This window comes from Cucurbita maxima, unplaced genomic scaffold (genome assembly GCF_002738345.1).
Source record: "Cucurbita maxima cultivar Rimu unplaced genomic scaffold, Cmax_1.0 Cma_Scf00216, whole genome shotgun sequence".
Classification (NCBI taxonomy): Eukaryota; Viridiplantae; Streptophyta; class Magnoliopsida; order Cucurbitales; family Cucurbitaceae; genus Cucurbita; species Cucurbita maxima.
In genome coordinates this window covers 17838-36571 of record NW_019272232.1, presented here as the reverse complement: position 1 = coordinate 36571, position 18734 = coordinate 17838, and the positions used below count along the sequence as shown (strand labels likewise).

At 36.0% G+C, this 18734-nt stretch overlaps 4 protein-coding genes across 6 annotated transcripts; all 4 read left to right on the top strand.

Moving 5' to 3' along the window:
• The first annotated feature begins 2508 nt into the window (after positions 1–2508).
• On the top strand, positions 2509–3083 carry LOC111474034 (ethylene-responsive transcription factor ERF096-like). The gene has a single exon (XM_023119297.1). It carries the CDS (start codon positions 2528–2530, stop codon positions 2939–2941), a length of 414 nt encoding a protein of 137 aa, XP_022975065.1. The 5' UTR covers positions 2509–2527; the 3' UTR covers positions 2942–3083.
• Positions 3084–9020: 5937 nt separating this feature from the next.
• LOC111474018 (ethylene-responsive transcription factor 1B-like) lies at positions 9021–9974 on the top strand. Its single transcript, XM_023119285.1, has one exon. It carries the CDS (start codon positions 9089–9091, stop codon positions 9764–9766), a length of 678 nt encoding a protein of 225 aa, XP_022975053.1. The 5' UTR covers positions 9021–9088; the 3' UTR covers positions 9767–9974.
• Positions 9975–10814: 840 nt separating this feature from the next.
• Positions 10815–16364, top strand: LOC111474016 (serine/threonine-protein phosphatase PP1-like). Of its 3 annotated transcripts, XR_002715838.1 has the most exons (6): positions 10815–11264; positions 11361–11553; positions 12476–13102; positions 13176–13394; positions 13480–13604; positions 16353–16364. XR_002715838.1 is itself a non-coding variant. In XM_023119284.1 (4 exons), exons 2-4 carry the CDS (start codon positions 11379–11381, stop codon positions 13118–13120), a joined length of 753 nt encoding a protein of 250 aa, XP_022975052.1. In that variant the 5' UTR covers positions 10815–11264; positions 11361–11378; the 3' UTR covers positions 13121–13143. The 3 variants fall into 3 exon arrangements, 1 of the variants encoding a protein (XP_022975052.1); XR_002715837.1 differs by lacking the exon at positions 16353–16364 and having other exon boundaries at positions 13480–13646; XM_023119284.1 differs by lacking the exons at positions 13176–13394; positions 13480–13604; positions 16353–16364 and adding an exon at positions 13103–13143 and having other exon boundaries at positions 12476–13035.
• Positions 16365–16636: 272 nt separating this feature from the next.
• Positions 16637–18693, top strand: LOC111474014 (probable inorganic phosphate transporter 1-7). The gene is made up of 2 exons (XM_023119282.1): positions 16637–16725; positions 16920–18693. The coding sequence occupies exon 2, from the start codon at positions 16928–16930 to the stop codon at positions 18497–18499; it is 1572 nt and encodes a 523-aa protein (XP_022975050.1). The 5' UTR covers positions 16637–16725; positions 16920–16927; the 3' UTR covers positions 18500–18693.
• Positions 18694–18734: the final 41 nt, after the last annotated feature.

The following is an 18734-nucleotide window of genomic DNA, read 5'->3' as shown; positions in this document are numbered from 1 at the left end:
CAACCCAACTACTTTGGGCCAAACATGTCGGTTTGAGCCATTTTTCAGATGGAACTCAAAGAGCATGTGGGCAGAGATTATTCATAGTTAGCTTAATGGGGATTATATTTTTATTAAGGATATTTAGTAATAAATTATAGTTTACCATATATATTATATTTGATATTTTATTATAAGACAAATATCTAATATTTGTTTTATTATTATAGGTATCTTTCCATTTATTGTTATTTCCATTTATTACTATTTCCATATCCTTGTAATTTATTTGATTATAAATAAGATAATTTTTCCATATCCTTGTAATTTATTTGATTATAAATAAGATAATTTTCACACCAATTAGGTGTGGTGGATTAATCAAACACTCACATGGTATCAAAGCCCTCTCGGTTTAACAACCCCGATCCTTTCTTTTCAATGACTTTTGAATCCTCTAATCTTCTTCTCCACCACCCTTGCTGGTTTTGACGCCGCAGGGGCAGTCTTCATGGCTGCCGTAGTCGAAGCCGATTGATTACTCTTCGGCTCCACCCTATTGACCTCCAAATCACCTTTCGTCATACTCTGTACATACAACCTCACCTTTTCCAACCCAATCGGTTTTCCCCTTGGCCAATATAGTCTCTCTCATTTTCTTCCCAATCAACCTTCATCCTTCACATAAACCCTAACCTAAACTTATCAACCTTTTGCAAAGATTTACCTTCGGAATCTGGGTGCCGCACTGGCCTATTCGCTAACCAAGTTGCCGCCGCCCTTCCTGCCAAAATTGGCTTCTTCGCCCGATGAGGCGACTCTTCCGACTGCCCTTCTCGCCAAAATTGGCTCCTTCGCCCAATGTGGCGACTCTTCCGGCTTCAACATTGTCTTTGTCTCTTGCTCTAGGTTTCCCCTTCTACTTCTTGGGGTTAGAAATATTCTCACCAGAGCCAAGGCAGCATCGTCGCTAAGCGACAATCCCTCTTCATGGGTTAGACATATTCTCGCCGAAGCCAAGGCAGCATCGCCGCTGAGCGGCAATCCCTCTGCAATTTTTGATGGCCAAGAACCGGGTTGTTAGCATCTTCATGAAAAGTGTTTCTCAACCTCTTTAAATTTTTCAGATTCAAGCTTCACGTTCGTTTAAATCCGACGCTTAGCTTGCGGTGGGGTGTTAAGGATATTTAGTAATAAATTATAGTTTACCATATATATTATATTTGATATTTTATTATAAGTCAAATATCTAATATTTGCCTTATTATCATAGGTATCTTTCCATTTATTGTTATTTCCATTTATTACTATTTTCATATCCTTGTAATTTATTTGATTATAAATAAGATAACTTTCACACCATTTAGGTGTGATGGATTAATCAAACATTCACAATTTTCCTTCTCTAACGTAAAATCTCACGTTAGTTAGAGAGCGAAACGAAACATTGTTTATAAGTATGTGGCAACCTCTACTTAGTGGACGTGTGTTAAAATCGTGAAAAAAATTATACATAATGGGTCAAAGTAGACACGGGGCCCATAAGTTACTACTGTACTTGCTCTCTGTATGTTAGTTCCTACCGGATTTCCTTCCTGCCTGTCTGTATGTTACTATTGTACTTGTTGTATGTATGTTAGTTCGTACTGGATTTACTTCCTTGCAATCCTCAAAGTAACCTGAGAGGAGAACAACATTTCTATTACGGAAGGGTAAAGTCCTCCCCTCTCAAGAGAACAAGACGGTTACATTACAGAAAGGTAAAGTCAGGTGAACGAAACATTCTTTATAAGGATGTGGAAACATCTCCCTAGCATACACGTTTTAAAAACACGAGGTTGACAGTGATACATAACAAGTCAAAAGGACAATATCTATTAGTGGTGAGATTGGCTGTTATAAATGGTATTAGAACCAAACACCAGACTGTGTGCTAGTGAGGATGCTAAGTCTCGAAGAGGGGTGGATTGTGAGATCTCCAATTAGAGAGCGAAACGAGTGCCAACAAAGATGTTGGGTCCAGGAGGGGTGGATTGAGAGATCTCACGTTGATTTGAGAGTGAAACGAAATATTTTTTATAATGATGTAGAAACATCTCCATACTAGACGCATTTTAAAACTTTGAGCTGCTAACGGTGGGCTTGAGTTGTTGCACCTAACCAGTCCCATTCCCGCACCAGTCCATTTTTATATATGAACGTTTAGTCAAAAATTCAAAGCATGGGTTTTGATTATTTTCATATTTGAATGAAAAATGAGTGGATGATTGTTAATTTGAAAATATGGAATCAGGTAGAGGTGATATTCCAAAAAGTATATAGTTTGGTTACATGAACTTAATTTCCTCGTGACATTGACACACACAAATCAAAACAATTAACGTAAAAGGAGTCCGAATAAGAATAAGAATCCACGTGGGTTTTTAGCCACCATTTTGACCACACTTTTTTGACCAACCCCAACACAGAATGCCACTATAAATACCAACCCATCCAACGTTTCATACTCATCCCATGCAAAAATTACAACAATAATAATAACACTCCCATGGACAACAGCGGTGGCCGTGGAAAGGATTACACGGAGGATTCCGCCGCAGCTGGAGGCGGGAAAGAGATCATCCGTTACAGGGGAGTACGACGACGACCATGGGGTAAATTCGCGGCAGAGATACGTGACTCTAGAAGGCAAGGAGTGCGTATCTGGTTGGGGACGTTCAACACGGCGGAGGAAGCCGCACGAGCTTACGATCGGGCGGCTTACAACATGAGGGGTCATTTGGCGATTTTGAACTTTCCGAGTGAATACCCGTCGAGGAGCTCCGGAGGCGGAGGCGGATTTTGTTCTTCATCTTCTTCAAAGTCAATGCAGCAAGATCAAGTGATTGAATTTGAGTATTTGGACGATAAAGTGCTGGAGGATCTTCTTGAGTATGGAGAAGAAAGTGAAAAGAGAAGCTAAGTTGGTGGCCGGAAGGATAATTGAAGGTGAAGGTCGTTATCAACAAATTACCATCTCTTTCCTCTTATGTTTATCCTTTTTTGAAATTACTTCAAATTATTTCAAAATAATGTTCCCAAGATCATAGCTATAATGATTTCGATATCCACGAGACATGTAACTGCTCAAGTTCGCCACTAATAGATACTGTTTTCATTGAATTTTCACTTTTGGACTTTCATACAAAATTTTTAAAACCAGTCTTATAGAGAGAGGTTTTCACACCCTTATAAAAAAAAATATTTCGTTATCCTCTCCAACCAATATGATATTTCACAATTCACCATTGGGCTCAGCGTTCTCACTAACACTCGTTTCCCTCTTCAATCGATGTGGGATCTCATAATTCATCTTCATTTGAGGCTCAGTGTCCTCGTTAGCACACAACACGATGTTGGGTTACGTACCATTTGTAACAGCCCAAACCCACCGAAAAAACAGATATTGTTCGTTTTTGCCCGTTATGTATTACCGTCAACCTCACAATTTTAAAACGTGTCTGCTAGAAAGTAGTTTTCACACCCTTATAAATAATGTTTCGTTCTCATGTCCAACCCAATTGTTTCGTCCTCGTTGATACTAGTTCCTCTCTCCGATTGATGTGGGTTCTCACGAGACATGGCAGAGAAATCTTTCTCATTTCGGTCTTCGCTTCTTATTTCAATCTCCAATTTCAGCTAAATTCTCTACTTATTTTTGTCTTTCTCATTCTCGTATCTTCCTTCTATTTCAATCTCGACTATATATTCTCATTTTCCATCCTCATCCCGACTCATTATCTATATGTGTGGAAGATCATGTTATGGTTAAACGAGGATTTTCCACCTTTATCCTTTCAAATATTAAATTTAATTTTATCTTATCACCTTATTTATTGAAGATGTAATAACCACATTGATAAATCAGATTATTTGGTTAATTTAATTTGTCTATAAACACAAAAGGGCGCCGCCACACTTTGAAGTTATGCCCATCATTTGGACCACCACTACTCTTCTCCACACATTTTCTTAGGATTCGCCCCCAATTATCTTGGACATGTTCTTAATTTGTCTTACCTCATCCTTACCATTACATTACAAAAAGTCAACAACTTTATCAATTACCAATAAAATGGTAGTTTTAGATTCAAAGATCAAAACTTGTCTTCAAAAAATTGTTAAGTTATAGAGTTTGATATTTACCGTAGATCGAGTATATGAATTGTGTGATTTTGTAACACTCTATACCCAAGATTCGTATCAAAATTTGGAATTTGGAATCAACACCTAATGGCACAGACCACACCCCAGTATGTACTTCTTGCTTCTTAATAATAAAAATTATCCCCACATACCACACGAGTCATTCCAACATGTTTTGTCCTCACTCACTTGCATTGTAGAAAAATTTCCAAGAGATCACTCAACGTAGAATTAAGGTAAGCAAACCACTCTTAACTATGAGTTCTATGATTGAGCTATCAAAAAAGAAGGTGCACCTTATTTGAATCGTTTTGATTCGGATGTAATCTCAATTCATTCATGTACTTTTTTTTTACTCGAGTATCACAAATTTCAACAAGAATATATATCGAAAGTTGATAGAACGGGAATATCTTTAATGGGAAAGGGAAGTGGATTGAGTTGAAGAGTTTGGTCCCATTGAGCTTTTGAGAGCTCCTCCTCCCATGTTTACAAGATGCAACATTTGTATTAGGAGTCATAGAAAGGATTACAAATGATTGGTCAAAATGAAGACTGAGTCGGTCTGAAAGTGGTGGTCAACGCCAAAAACAAGTGCTTTATAGCTCACTTGAATCACCCATTTTGGTGACCAAGTCAGTCAGTGATGACTGCCCATTCATGCATCTGCGCCTTATATTATATTATTATAAGCTTCCACCTTTTCTCGTCACCCATTAGAATCTTCTTCAACTCTTGCTATAATTATCACGATCTAAAGTTCCACGTGGCAACATAATTTTCCCCGACCTTCTCTCTTCTCCTACGGAGCCCCGAGAAATCCAACCGCGAGTCCAGTGGCAATGAAGAAAGAAAGGACACCTATGAAAGCCTTTTTTTTTAGGTCGGGGTGTAAGCCCCGACAACCTTTGGTACCTGAATGCATCGACAAAACTACCCTTCCAAATGTGACGTGAGTGATGGTTGACTTGTCCATTTTTTCTTATTTCTAAAGTCTTAGAAAAATTGGAAGCATCTAATTTGATAAAAAAAAATAAAAAAATAAAAATTTGAATTGGTTATCATTAAGCCCATTTGGTGGCATGGGCTCAAAATCCTAAGTCTATGGCCCATTGGGCTTTCCATTTTTATTGAGAGGGCCCATTGGGATTGATATCAGTGATCTCACACGAGGTCAACTTGTTGCCCAACCGTTTTAGCCCAATTCCAATTTCGTAAATATTTTCTGTTTACCTATTTTGTCCTTATATTCCAAAAAAATATTTAATAATATTTTCAAATTTATATTAAATACTTCGAATTCTAAATAATCTAAAAGATCTCCAAATTTTTTTTGTCGTGTATGTAATATTCATTCATATATTTAAATGTTTTTAAAAATATTAATTGATTTATTAGATATGATATTAAAATTTTCATTTTTTTTATTAAATTTGTATATTAAAAAATTTTAAATGAGGATTTGGTAGGCAGGAAATAAAAAAAAATATAAATTTAATGATTAAATAATTTGGTCACATTTAAAAATATTTTTTTAGATTAAAAAAACTAATAATTTTCTTGTTAATATGGAAAATGACGTGGCTGATCCTACCAGCACAATCGCCCAGGGTAAAATAGTAAATTGCTCTGCGCCGCCATGTCATTGGGTTTTCTTCTTGGCTCCTTTCGACCAATATTGTATTTGCATGCACATAATTCTTGTCCTTGTCACTTTTTTTTCCACGTCATTTTCGTAGTGTTTAAAACTAAAATAATAATAATAATAATTACAAAAATATTCTTCTTTATCATCTACAATATTTCTAATTTAAAAAAGTAAAAAGAAAACCCAACAAATTATTATCATCCAGACTTAAAATAATTTTATCCATTCATGAAATTACTTATTTTACAAAATTGTGGTAATTCAATTCCGGAAAATTATTTTAAATTAAAACAATTTATTATAGAATTATTCTAAAAATCTACGTGGAAATCAATTTAAATAGATTGTTTATCTAATAATTGGAGGGCCCACAAGAACAATAACCGAGGGAATCTCATATTTTTCCACACCTTGAAGTAAAATTAAAATCCCATAATTAATAAATCCACGTTGGACCCATTGGTTGGGGGTCATAAATTAAATAAAATTAAAATGTGAGAAAATGATGCTAAAAGATAATCAACCACATGCAATGTATCTCCCCCTGTCTCACTCAAACTCATGGCCCATCTTTTTAGACCTTTTTTCTTTCTTTTTACCGAAAAAAAAAAATAAATAAAACAATTTTTTTTTTTTAATCTTTTTCAACTTTTGTCTTCTTCTTTTTCCTACACTAAATTGTCTAAAAAAAAACTAATTTATTATTTTTTTTTATTTTTGTTAAAATGTTATAGTGATTTTAATTTAAATGTTTAAAATTATTCTATAATTACTTTTTTTTTCTCTTCTCGTTGATAAATAACTAAATTATATAAATTATAGGTCTTGGTGGCTCGCTTTTGTAAAAAGATTCTGTAAATGGATTTATATATATATTTTTAAATCCCTTTAATTTTTTAAAAAAGTCTATAGTCCACTTTTCGTTCTTTTGGCAAAACGAGCACGTAGTTCAACCTAAAGGATTATTACGAAAAGGAGACATCGATCTTTGAAAGATCAAGATATTGACTATTCTCTCGCAAAACAAAACGTTAATTATGCTCTCGTCAGTCTTAAGTAAAAAAATAAATTAAATTCGATGTTTTTTTTTTTAAATTGGGAATGAAACTTGGTTTCCTATTTAGTTTACCGTATGAAATATCTGTAACTACGTGATGTCATCTATAAATAAATCTTAATTAATATTGAAAAAAAAAAAAAAGCTAAATTTTATAGTTTCTAGAAAGAGTAGGGATAAATTTGGAATTTAATGCTCCATTGTAGGAGGGAGCAGAAATATCATTGCAGTTTCCTTTTTTATGTTTAATTTCAATATTTATTTATTTATTTATTTATTATTATTATTATTTTCCACGTAATCTTCACTGGAAGCTTCGTAGTAGAGCACGACGCTTTGAAATTTCTAAAATAATAATTTGAATAGATAAAATTAAAGTCTTTTAAGTTGAATTGAATTAATTAACTCCCTAAAATATAATAATAATAAATAAAAATTGTTTTATTTATTTTTTATTATTTTAAATAGAAGAAATTTAAATATAAAATTGATAGTTGAAAGTCAAATAAATTTAAAAGATTTTCCTCTCTCTCATTATGTCTCAAATCAAGGGAAACAAATTCACTTTTAATTCTTTAATGGAAGATAATAAAATATGTCACCTAAGATTTTTTATAATTAAAATAAATAAATATTTTTAATTCATGGTAATGTTTTTATATTCCCACCCAAAAGTGTAGGTTTTATTATTATTAATATTGTTTTTTTTTTCTTGTCGTGAAATTACCTTTTTACCCCCAATCTTTTAAGATCTTCATATGAATAAAATATTGTTTAGTTGAGGCAATCAAAAACTACACGTCGTTTGTAGGAGTTAGCAGTTAGTGGCTAGTATTGTCCCAAAATTCAATGTCGGACTTGTCAAACTAAGACTGCTTGACTCTGACAAGCTGAAAAGACAAAAAAACCAGCCATCAATCTCTGTCCCTTCTACCCTTGCACACCGGAATTGGGAATAATCCGATCATTTTTAGCCGTCTGTTTTCACTCTTACTTCCAATTCGGGGTGGCTGGGGGTAAAATGGTCATTTACTAATTAATTTAATAAAATAGATTATGATATTTACTTTCGTGAAAACCGACGTGTCCTTTGCACGCTGACAAGGACAGGAATAATAAAATTATTTAAAAAAAAAATACAAAAGGCTTCCGAGGAAGCTTCATGGCTGGACTACATGTCGTCCCATCCTAAAGTTGAGAAGAGGAAATCAGAATTGTCGTTTTCTAACCGAACACAATCCCATTCTACTATCCATTCTTTCGGAGAGATCTCCTGAAATTCAATTCAGCGCCAGAATTGTCGTTTTTATTTTTTTTACATTAAATTTTATTTTATTTTTACTTTAAAAATTATTAGTAAATCAAGGGGATCTGTATCTGGACTGGGCCTTTCAAAATCATTATTTTTTCCCTCCCATTAATATATATATATATATATATATATATATATAATTAAAAAAAATCGCATCTTTTTGTTTTATTTGGGTTATTGGATAGTGATTTTAGTAATTAATTTGTAGAATAAATAATTTTTAAATTCCGACAATTCTTCATTCATCTCGCAATTTCTTGGAAGTAGCGTTCAAATAATGAAATTAATTATTATTATTCGATTTAAAAAAAAGGGAAGCGTTTGGACAAATAATTAGCTATTATTAATTAAATACTAAAAGATAATTAATTTGAAATAAATATTTATAAAGTATTATTATATTATACGCACTAAACAAAAACAGGGAATAAAAACCGAAACCGTTTTCAAACAAAGAGAGAAAAATGGCAGAGTGGTAATTAATTGGAGGCGTCCACGTAATAAAGACAAAAAAAGTGTCGTATCGGTCACGTGTGATGGACACGTGTACGAAAGACATGAACTGGTCCCATTACTATCCGACAAAACCCCTGGAAATACAATGCTGATGTCAGCAACACTTCCCTCCATCTGATACGGCGGCTATGTCCTTAATTCACGCATGTGTTCAATTAATCTGCTCCTTTCTCAACGACGAAAACATTGTAAACCGATTAAATGTGAAACACTTCGTATCCGATTTTACCATTTTACCCTCAACTCTACTCCTCTCTTCCCTTTTTACCCTTATTCATTCCCTTTACTTGAATATTCGGTATATATACCGGCAATTATAGAATCAAATTTTCCTCGCCCAAACGACTGCCAAAACAGAGCAACTTCTTCTTCTTTGATCTTGCTTAATTAGATGGATTACTCTGGATTCTTCTCGCCGGCGTCCGATTTCTCATCGGAATCCTCGTTTGATTCGCCGGAATCTTCCTTCATCAATTTGGATCATAATTTTCTTCCTTTTAATGAGAATGATTCCGAGGAAATGCTTCTCTATGAGCTGATCTCGGAGGGGAGGCAGGATTCGTCCGAGAAGGGAATTGGGGCGGTGCGAGTTAAGGAGGAGGAGGTGGATTCCGTGGGCGAAGAGAGCCCAAAGAAGGAGAGGTCTTACAGGGGAGTTCGCCGGCGTCCATGGGGGAAATTCGCCGCCGAAATTAGAGATTCCACCAGACATGGCATAAGGGTATGGTTGGGAACTTTCGACAGTGCGGAAGCCGCCGCTTTGGCCTACGATCAAGCCGCCTTTGCGATGAGAGGAGCCGCGGCGATTCTCAATTTCCCCGTGGACAGAGTTAGGGAATCTCTGAAGGAAATGAACTGCAGCGGCGATGGTTATGGTCTCGCCGAGGACGGCGGGTCGCCGGTGATTGCTTTGAAAAGAAAACACTCGGTGAGAAGGAATGGCATAAGCAAAAAGAAGAAAGAGAGAGATGTAAGGATCCAAAACATGGTGGTTTTGGAGGATTTAGGAACAGAGTATTTGGAAGAGCTTCTGGGGTGTTCTCAAAGTGGCAGCCCTTGTTGTTGCTAAATCCAAATTATTATTCTTAATTTCTCTCTCTAATCCACCATAATCTCATCAGGGGATCTCTTAATTAGCTGTTAATATTGTTTTCCCTCCCTCCCCTGTTTTAGCAGACAGGAATTAAGAGAAGATGATCACATTATTAATGTTATTCTTTTTTGCTTTTACCTTCTTTTATCTTATCCTCAATTCAAATATACAATTATTAAAGGAATGTTGCTCAAAGAATGTCGACTTTCTCGATGGGTCAAGCTTAACAATTGTATAAAACAATTAAAGTTCTTAGCAAAATGGGATATGAACTCAAAGTTTTAAGGAAGGTTCGAGCTTGGTTCGACTTGAGATTGGTGTAAGCTTTATAGCTACCTGTAATTGACTTTAATTTAAATATAATTAAAGAGATAATTGTGACATGGGATGATTTTGAGTGATGATATTGCGTGCTGATTCTGAATTGTTTGTTTTTTTTTTTTTTTAATTAATTGCTTCTCCCTAGTTTTCGCATTCCACGTGTCACTTCACTCACTCCTTTTCCCTTTTTTCCCATCCGATTTTTTTACCTTCTATTTCTAAAAACAATAAAAAATTTAAATATATAATTATTTTAATTGTCTAAATAAAAGTAAGAATAATAAAAATAATCAATTAAATTAAGGATTCAGTTAAAAAAAAAAAAAAAAAAATTGAGCTTCTAGAATATATGAAAGGAACAAATTGTTTCACCTAAAAAAAACATCCCAACAAGGAACAAGAGAAAGGATAAGGTTTTGTCTGAATTGGAAAAATGGGAACCGTCCAATTCAATCACGTGGTTATTGACTGGTCAAGGGTCAAAGTCAAACTCTTCTTCCATTTTTATCATTTATTATTCCACTTGGGATTTATTTCATATTTATCACGCGCCTTATTTTCCACTTTTATTCAACACATTTTAAAAAAAAAATATTAATTTCATATTTTTCTGGGCCCAGGCCCAAATACTCTGGGCTGATTGTTATGAAAACGAATTTTATTATCATGGCTTAGAGAGAGTGCTTCACCGTCATCATGACTCATGATCATTTTCCCGGCCGCCGTGTACGACGCTGCGTGCAGAAAATGGAAACGCTCCACCGTCGTCATGATCGGCGGTGGAAGAGTGGTTCAGAAGTTGTATGGTGTATGGGGTCCGCGTGTACCAACTCAGAACCTCACTTTACAAAGCTTCTTCATTACCCTTCGTTCTTTAATTCCTTTTTCTGCATTAGGGTTTGCTCCGAATTCCACTCAATCTTCTTCCAATCGAATATATTCTTCCTTTTTCCCCATCGATCTGCCACCATTCTTTTCATCTCTCCAAGTGTGAATCCAAATGGGCAAAAGGAAAAAGAAACATAAAGCCTTAGTTCGTTTTCTTTTTCCTTCCGTTTTCAAGAACCCTGAATCTCTCCCGCAATTTCAATTCTCGTCATGCTAGTTTTCCAAATCAGACTAGGAGCGGAACCAGAAACTGAAGATTGAAGAAGTACGTTGTCTTTATTCTTTCTGCCTTTTCTTTTTCCTTTTACTACTGCTATCTTGTTCGTCCTGAAAGATTGTTTGTTTTTTTCTTGAATCAAAGGAGGAACCACACCATAGGATGGAATCTGCTACCCTTAATAGAATAATTAGCAGGTTGCTTGAAACCGGGAGCAAATCGGGGAAGCAGGCGCCGCTTTCTGAGACGGAAATTACTCAGTTATGCATGGTCTCCAGGAATATCTTCTTAAGGCAACCAAATCTTTTGGAAATTGAAGCTCCTGTCTATATCTGCGGTTTCTCCTTTTCCCTTTCTCTATTGATTTGTTTGGGTTTTGTTGTTGGGATTAGAGTACACTGCTTGCGGCTATACTATGACTGTTTGAAAAGTATATTTCGATTGAGAACTCTGATCGTACATGCCCATTACTTATTGTATAGCTCTCAAGGGCTTCAACATAGTTTCATTCATCAATTTAAGTTTATTTGAAACTGGGATTGACTTGCTTAACCATTTGAGACTGAGCTTATTGAAGATAAGTAGTTTAGTTGGTTGCTTCATGTTGAAAAGGAAGGAATGCTCTTCCTTGTTTGATTAAAATGAGAGCAAGAGCAAAGCCACGAGAGCTTATTCTCCAAGTGGACAATATCATACCATTGTGGAGGTTCGTGATTCTTAACATGGTATCGGAGCTATGCCCTTAATTTAGTCATGCTAATCGAATCCTTAAGTGTCGAAACAATGAAGTTGCTAGCCTTGAAGGTGTAGTCAAAAGCGATTCAAGTGTTGAACAAAGGGTGTACTTTGTTTGAAGACTCTAGAGAAAGGAGTTGAGCCTCGATTAAGGGGAGGTTGTTCAAGAGCTCCATAGGTTTATAAGTAAGGAGCCTCGATTAAGGTTTTAGAGGAGGCTCTATAGGTTTATAAGTAAGGAATACATCTTTATTGGTATGAAGCCTTTTGGAAAACCAAAAGTCAAGCCATGAGAGCTTGTGCTTAAAGTGGACATATCATACCATTGTGGATTGTGGAGGTCTGTGATTTCTAACTTTAAAAATTGTATCACTGAAGTTCTAGTTAGATGGGTAGACTCAGGGCACTAGAAATGTGGGTCATGTAATGATCTATGGTGGGAGTGTTTTTCAATTCAATATTTAGTTGTTTTGAGCTGTTTATTCTGTATGTATGACTGAAATTTAGTTTTCAATGGCATTCAGGAGACATCCATGGCCAGTATACTGATCTTCTAAGGCTTCTTGAATATGGTGGATTACCCCCTCATTCGAACTACTTGTTCTTGGGGGACTATGTAGATCGTGGAAAGCAGAGCTTAGAAACCATGTGCCTTCTCCTTGCATATAAAATAAAATATCCTGAAAACTTCTTTCTTTTGAGGGGCAACCATGAATGTGCATCTGTCAACCGTATCTACGGATTTTACGACGAATGTAAACGGAGATTCAACGTTAAACTCTGGAAGATATTCACAGACTGTTTCAATTGCTTGCCTATGGCTGCTCTGATTGATGAAAGGATACTCTGTATGCATGGTGGACTGTCTCCTCACCTAGACACGTTGGATCAGATTAGGAACTTAAAGCGGCCTACTGATGTTCCCGACAAAGGATTAGTTTGTGATCTTCTCTGGTCTGATCCAAGTCAAGAAACACGAGGCTGGGGACCGAATGAACGAGGGGTTTCTTACACGTTTGGAGTGGATCGAGTTATAGAGTTTCTTCGAAAGCATGATCTTGATTTGATTTGTAGAGCTCACCAGGGGAGTGGATCGAGTTATAGAGTTTCTTCGAAAGCATGATCTTGATTTGATTTGTAGAGCTCACCAGGTGGGATCATATCTCTGATAACATCATGGACCTACACAATGCAGACACTTACACTATTTCAATATGCATGCAGGTCGTGGAGGACGGGTACGAGTTTTTCGCAAATCGAAAACTTGTAACAATATTTTCTGCTCCAAATTACTGTGGAGAGTTTGATAATGCTGGTGCAATGATGCGCGTGGATGAAAATTTAATGTGTTCGTTCCAAATACTAAAACCAGCCGATAAGAAGTCGAGGTTTGGCTTCGGCAGCATGTCGTTGGGACGGTAGGGCAGTTCACCTAAAGTCGAGGTAAGTTCACTCCGAGATGGGAACTAAATTGTTCGAAAATCACGTCAAGAAGCTTAAAAAAAGTGTTTAATATTTGTCTTTGCAGTCGTTTCTGGGAGGAATCGGATGAAACTCATACCATGTTCTTACCGAACTGCGTCATCTGATACAGGTTTCTTCCTTGATGTAACAAACATTATGCTTTGTGCTCATTGACACTTTAGAGAGCATGTTTATGAATCTCACGACAGTTCTTGAGTCGGCTTGGCCCAACATGAAGATGATATATATATATATATATATATATATATATATATTTCTTGGATAATTGTAGTAGCTCCCAAAGTTTGTTTCAGCTAATTTTCTCAAAGAATCATCTTTTCCTTTGTTTTTGGGTATTAGTCTTACTTTATCTTCTCATATCATCTACCCATCAAACTTCTTCCTTATTTGGGATCCTGAATCAATTGTTCCTCTTGAGTTCTTACAAGTGGAGCTTTAGTTCCCACACACGATACCGAATTGCCTCGGGTTTGAGAGCTCAGAGTATAGGGTTGAACTACTAGTTACCTTCGGTCTCATCTTGCCTCAATCTCACCCTTGGAGTCAGTATTTAGTTCTTGAGTTCTCGTCTCAGTTCAGCGAACATTTGTCGTCTCCTAGTTGCTTAGTTTCACCTCAAGTGCTTCAACATTGGAGTTCTTTTTCTAAACAACCTGAATCCAATCCAAAAATAGAGGGTTGGGCTGTGAATTGAATTCGGGTTGGGTTGGGTTGGGTTAGATTACTCATCCAACCAACCCGAACTAAAAAACTTCTTCAACCTGACTTATCCTATGTACACGCCTAATTTAGAAGAAATAATAAAAAAAAAAAAAGGACAACTTTCTCCAAAGTTCTTTCTTGTTTTTTTCTTTTAAATACGGAAAAGTTAAAAGCAAAAATATCAGAATTAGTGTATAAAATAATTTAGTAATTGAATCTTTATTAGAAAAAATATATTGATTAATACAAATGTAGTTATAAACAACAAACAACGAACACTTCGTTGTTAGCATGTAGAGAAAAAGACAAAAAAGTGTAACCTGATTTTATATAATATATAGCGTGAAAGTACTCTTTTATATATTAAATAATTATTATTTTTTATTAAATGGTGATTTTTCAAATTAAAAAAAAGTGACAACAGGAGAGTAGACTTTTAAAGACATTGACTATTACATGCCCATCGTGAGGATGGAGATGGGGATGAAAAGTTTGTAGAACACCCTAACAGCTGGCAACTCCATTTTCCACTCTTTGACTTTTATTTCATCCCTCTCCTTCTAAATTAATAAAATATTATTATCTTAAAAAGATTCTCCTAAACTTCCAATTTTTTCCATAATATTCTATAATAATATTCTAAAAAGGTATTTATCCGTGACTGTCGTGTCACTGCACACCACACCAAAGTCAATCTTTTTGGATGATGAAAGTCTCACATCGGCTAATTTAGAAAATGATGAGGCCTTTTGAGAATCCTCAAAGCAAAATGCTCAAAGTGGACAATATCATACCATTGTGGAGAGTCGTGTTCGTCTAACAAATATTTTAAAATAAAGATGTCATGTCATGTCATGGTTATAGATGATCCAAAATAAACGCCAAATTGTTTGAAAATGTTCAAACTTCCACCGTTACCACAAAAATATCAAAAATAAGCCATACACAATTTGTGTTGTGTTCGACCACTTTTATTTGATAATAAACATTATTATATATTCTCGCTATTTAATATTTTATTTATTTACGAAATATTTGTTCATAAAGTCATAGTTGAGAAGTTTGAATTTGCACCATTTCTTTATACAACTTCAAATTACAAGTATCAATTATTTGGGTTTATAGTTATTTAAAAATTACAAGGCATTAGGTTTAGAATATTTTATTTTTTAATTTTTATTCCATGAATAGAATAATTATTATTAATTAAATATCATGGGGTTTGACTAATAATTGAACGTAAGGGATGATTCATTGAATTAACTAATAATTTAAATTTATGTTAAAAATAAAGTACTAATTTGAATTAATTATTATTATTATTTAAAAAAAAAAATCAAGTTGTGACGTTGATAACCTTATCCAGTTTCAACGCACATGCAATTAATTTATTTAATTAAATATAAAGTCATTTCTTGTATAAAAAAATATTTTTAGTAATTATTATTAAGTTTAGATTTATAATAGATTTTAATTTAAAATTTTAAGTAAGATATTTTCTGCTTTAAATTTTATCCTTAGTTTTTTCCATAATTAAATGTAAATTGTAGAAAGAAAAAAAATCTCATATGCATTAATTCAATTTAAAAACGTCCCATCAAATGGACTAACAAATTATAAAGATAAGTCAATCGAGTAGTCCACTTTTTTTTCTCAATAATAATAATGTCTTAATTAATGTAGGAAGCCGTCTATTTCTATCAATCGAGTAGTCCACTTTTTTATAGACTGAAATAACTTAAATAGATGAAACTTCCCATATAAACCATTTGAATGAAATGCAATAAAAGGAAAGAAATTCCGTGAACCAATCCTATTGAAGAACTAGGAACACCAATTACCTTAAATCGATGAAACGTCTCCACCACTAGCAATGGTGAGATCATCCCAAGAACCTCATATTGACCCATCTAATTTTGTTGATGGATTGAAGTACGTTATTTATTTAATTTTCTTACCAAATAAAGTTTAATTAAATTTGAATCTATTAATGAAAATACAGTGTATCTTGTTTGAATTATGTGCACGGGTTCATAATGAGTTATTAATTTATTTTTTAATTTTATAAAAATAAATTAAATTTAGGTACTAAAAACCACCATAAATTTTATTTTTTTAATTAATAAGAAAAAGTAATGGGAAAATATGGTAAAATTTTTATTTCGATGAAATTTAAGTTTACACGAAACTAAATTTGATGCGCATAAATTATAGAATAATTATTTTATTTTTGTAATAAAGTTAAAAAGTGGATGGTTGAATTATAATAGTTATTTTACTTTTAAAAAAATTAAACAAAAAAAATAAAATAAAATAAAGAAATTCCAAAATAAGAAAAATAAAAAAACAAGAAACAGTTGAGAAGCGTAGTGTGAAAAAGCGCCAGGCGAGAAAAAGTGGTAGAAACTAGGGAATATTCGCTGGAGAAGATTCCATGCACGTGACTTGGACGCTGTTCCCCCCTCTTAAATACCCCTCATCCATCCCCATTTCTTTCCGTCCTTCTCCTCCTCCGCCGCCGCCGCCACCGCCACCGCCACAGCCACATCTTCCGGCGAAAACTCAGAGACTGCGGTTCCACCTCTAGGTATGGTATACCCTAACTTCTGTCTCCCACACTTATTCTTTTATTGAATTATATTCCAGTTTTGATTTATGTAAGTAGTCCAAAAATAATATATATTTCTGTATTATTGGGTAATTTTGATGTCATGTAGCTTAAGATTTTGTTTAATTTTATGAATTTGGGGGAAAAAATCATTTTTTTATGCTTTGAACCAGTTGGAAGCATGGCCGGAGAGCCACTGAAAGTGTTGGACGCGTTGGATGTAGCCAAGACGCAATGGTACCATTTCACGGCCATTGTGATCGCCGGAATGGGCTTTTTCACCGACGCCTATGATCTCTTCTGCGTATCTCTTGTCACCAAATTGCTGGGTCGGATTTATTATCACAAACAGGGCTCTGACAAGCCTGGTGAATTGCCTTCCAATGTCGCCGCCGCCGTTAATGGCGTTGCCTTCTGCGGTACCCTCTCCGGTCAGCTCTTCTTCGGCTGGCTCGGTGACAAAATGGGTCGGAAACGAGTCTACGGCATGACCCTTATGCTTATGGTTATTTGCTCTGTTGCTTCCGGTCTGTCTTTCAGCAGCTCGCCGACGTCGGTGGTTGCCACTCTCTGCTTCTTCCGATTCTGGCTCGGGTTTGGCATCGGCGGCGATTACCCACTTTCCGCCACAATCATGTCGGAATACGCCAATAAAAGAACAAGGGGGGCATTCATCGCCGCCGTGTTTGCGATGCAGGGGTTTGGGATTTTGGCTGGTGGAGTGGTGGCTATAATTGTCTCCGCCGCTTTCGACGCCAAATACCCAGCGCCGTCGTACCAGGAAAATCCCAACGCCTCCACTGTCTCACAAGCGGATTACGTATGGCGAATCATTGTAATTTTTGGAGCTTTCCCAGCTCTCCTCACTTATTACTGGCGAATGAAAATGCCGGAAACCGCCCGTTACACCGCCTTGGTGGCTAAAAACGCCAAACAGGCGGCGGCGGACATGTCCAAAGTCCTGCAGGTGGAATTAGAATCCGAACAGGACAAAATCGAGGAAGGCAAATCGAAAAACGATTTTGGGTTGTTCTCAAAAAGCTTTCTTCGCCGGCACGGCCTTCACTTGCTCGGAACCACCTCCACCTGGTTCTTATTGGACATTGCATTCTACAGTCAAAATCTATTCCAAAAGGACATCTTCACCGCCATTGGATGGCTTCCTCCGGCGAAAACAATGAACGCCATTGAAGAAGTTTTCAAAATCGCCAGAGCACAGACTCTCATAGCATTATGCAGCACAGTTCCAGGGTATTGGTTCACGGTGGCATTGATCGACATAATGGGTCGATTTGCAATTCAATTAATGGGGTTTTTGTTCATGACGGTGTTCATGTTCGCATTGGCCATTCCTTACAACCACTGGACTCTGCCAGACCACAGAATTGGGTTCGTAGTGATGTATTCTCTCACGTTTTTCTTCGCGAATTTCGGGCCAAACGCGACGACATTCGTGGTACCGGCGGAGATTTTCCCAGCGAGGCTTCGATCAACCTGCCATGGAATATCTGCGGCGTCGGGAAAAGCAGGGGCGATCATCGGGGCGTTTGGGTTCCAGGCGGCGGAGAAGGCGTTTGGGGTAAAGAAGACGTTGATAATTCTGGGGGTGGTGAATGGTCTGGGGGCGTTGTTTACATTGTTGGTTCCTGAATCGAAGGGGAAGTCTTTGGAAGAGATTTCGGGGGAAGCGGGAGAAGAGGTTGAAAGGGAAACAGAGGCGAGGGCTGAATCTCGTAGAACTATGCCTGTTTGAGCGTAGGGAGTGTTGTTGGGGTTTTTGTGTGTAAAACTCTGTTTTTAGATGTTATACGTATTGTGTAAAGCGAAATCCTAAGGTCACTGGGTGGGCTGTGGAAGAAATAACAGAGCTTTGTATTCGTTTATCGCTTTCTTCGCCATACGCAATGGACAGTGGGCTTATCAGGAGCTCTGTTGTTGTATTCCCAAGTGGGCTTGTTACTCCAAAACTAAGTTTGCCTAAACTCTCC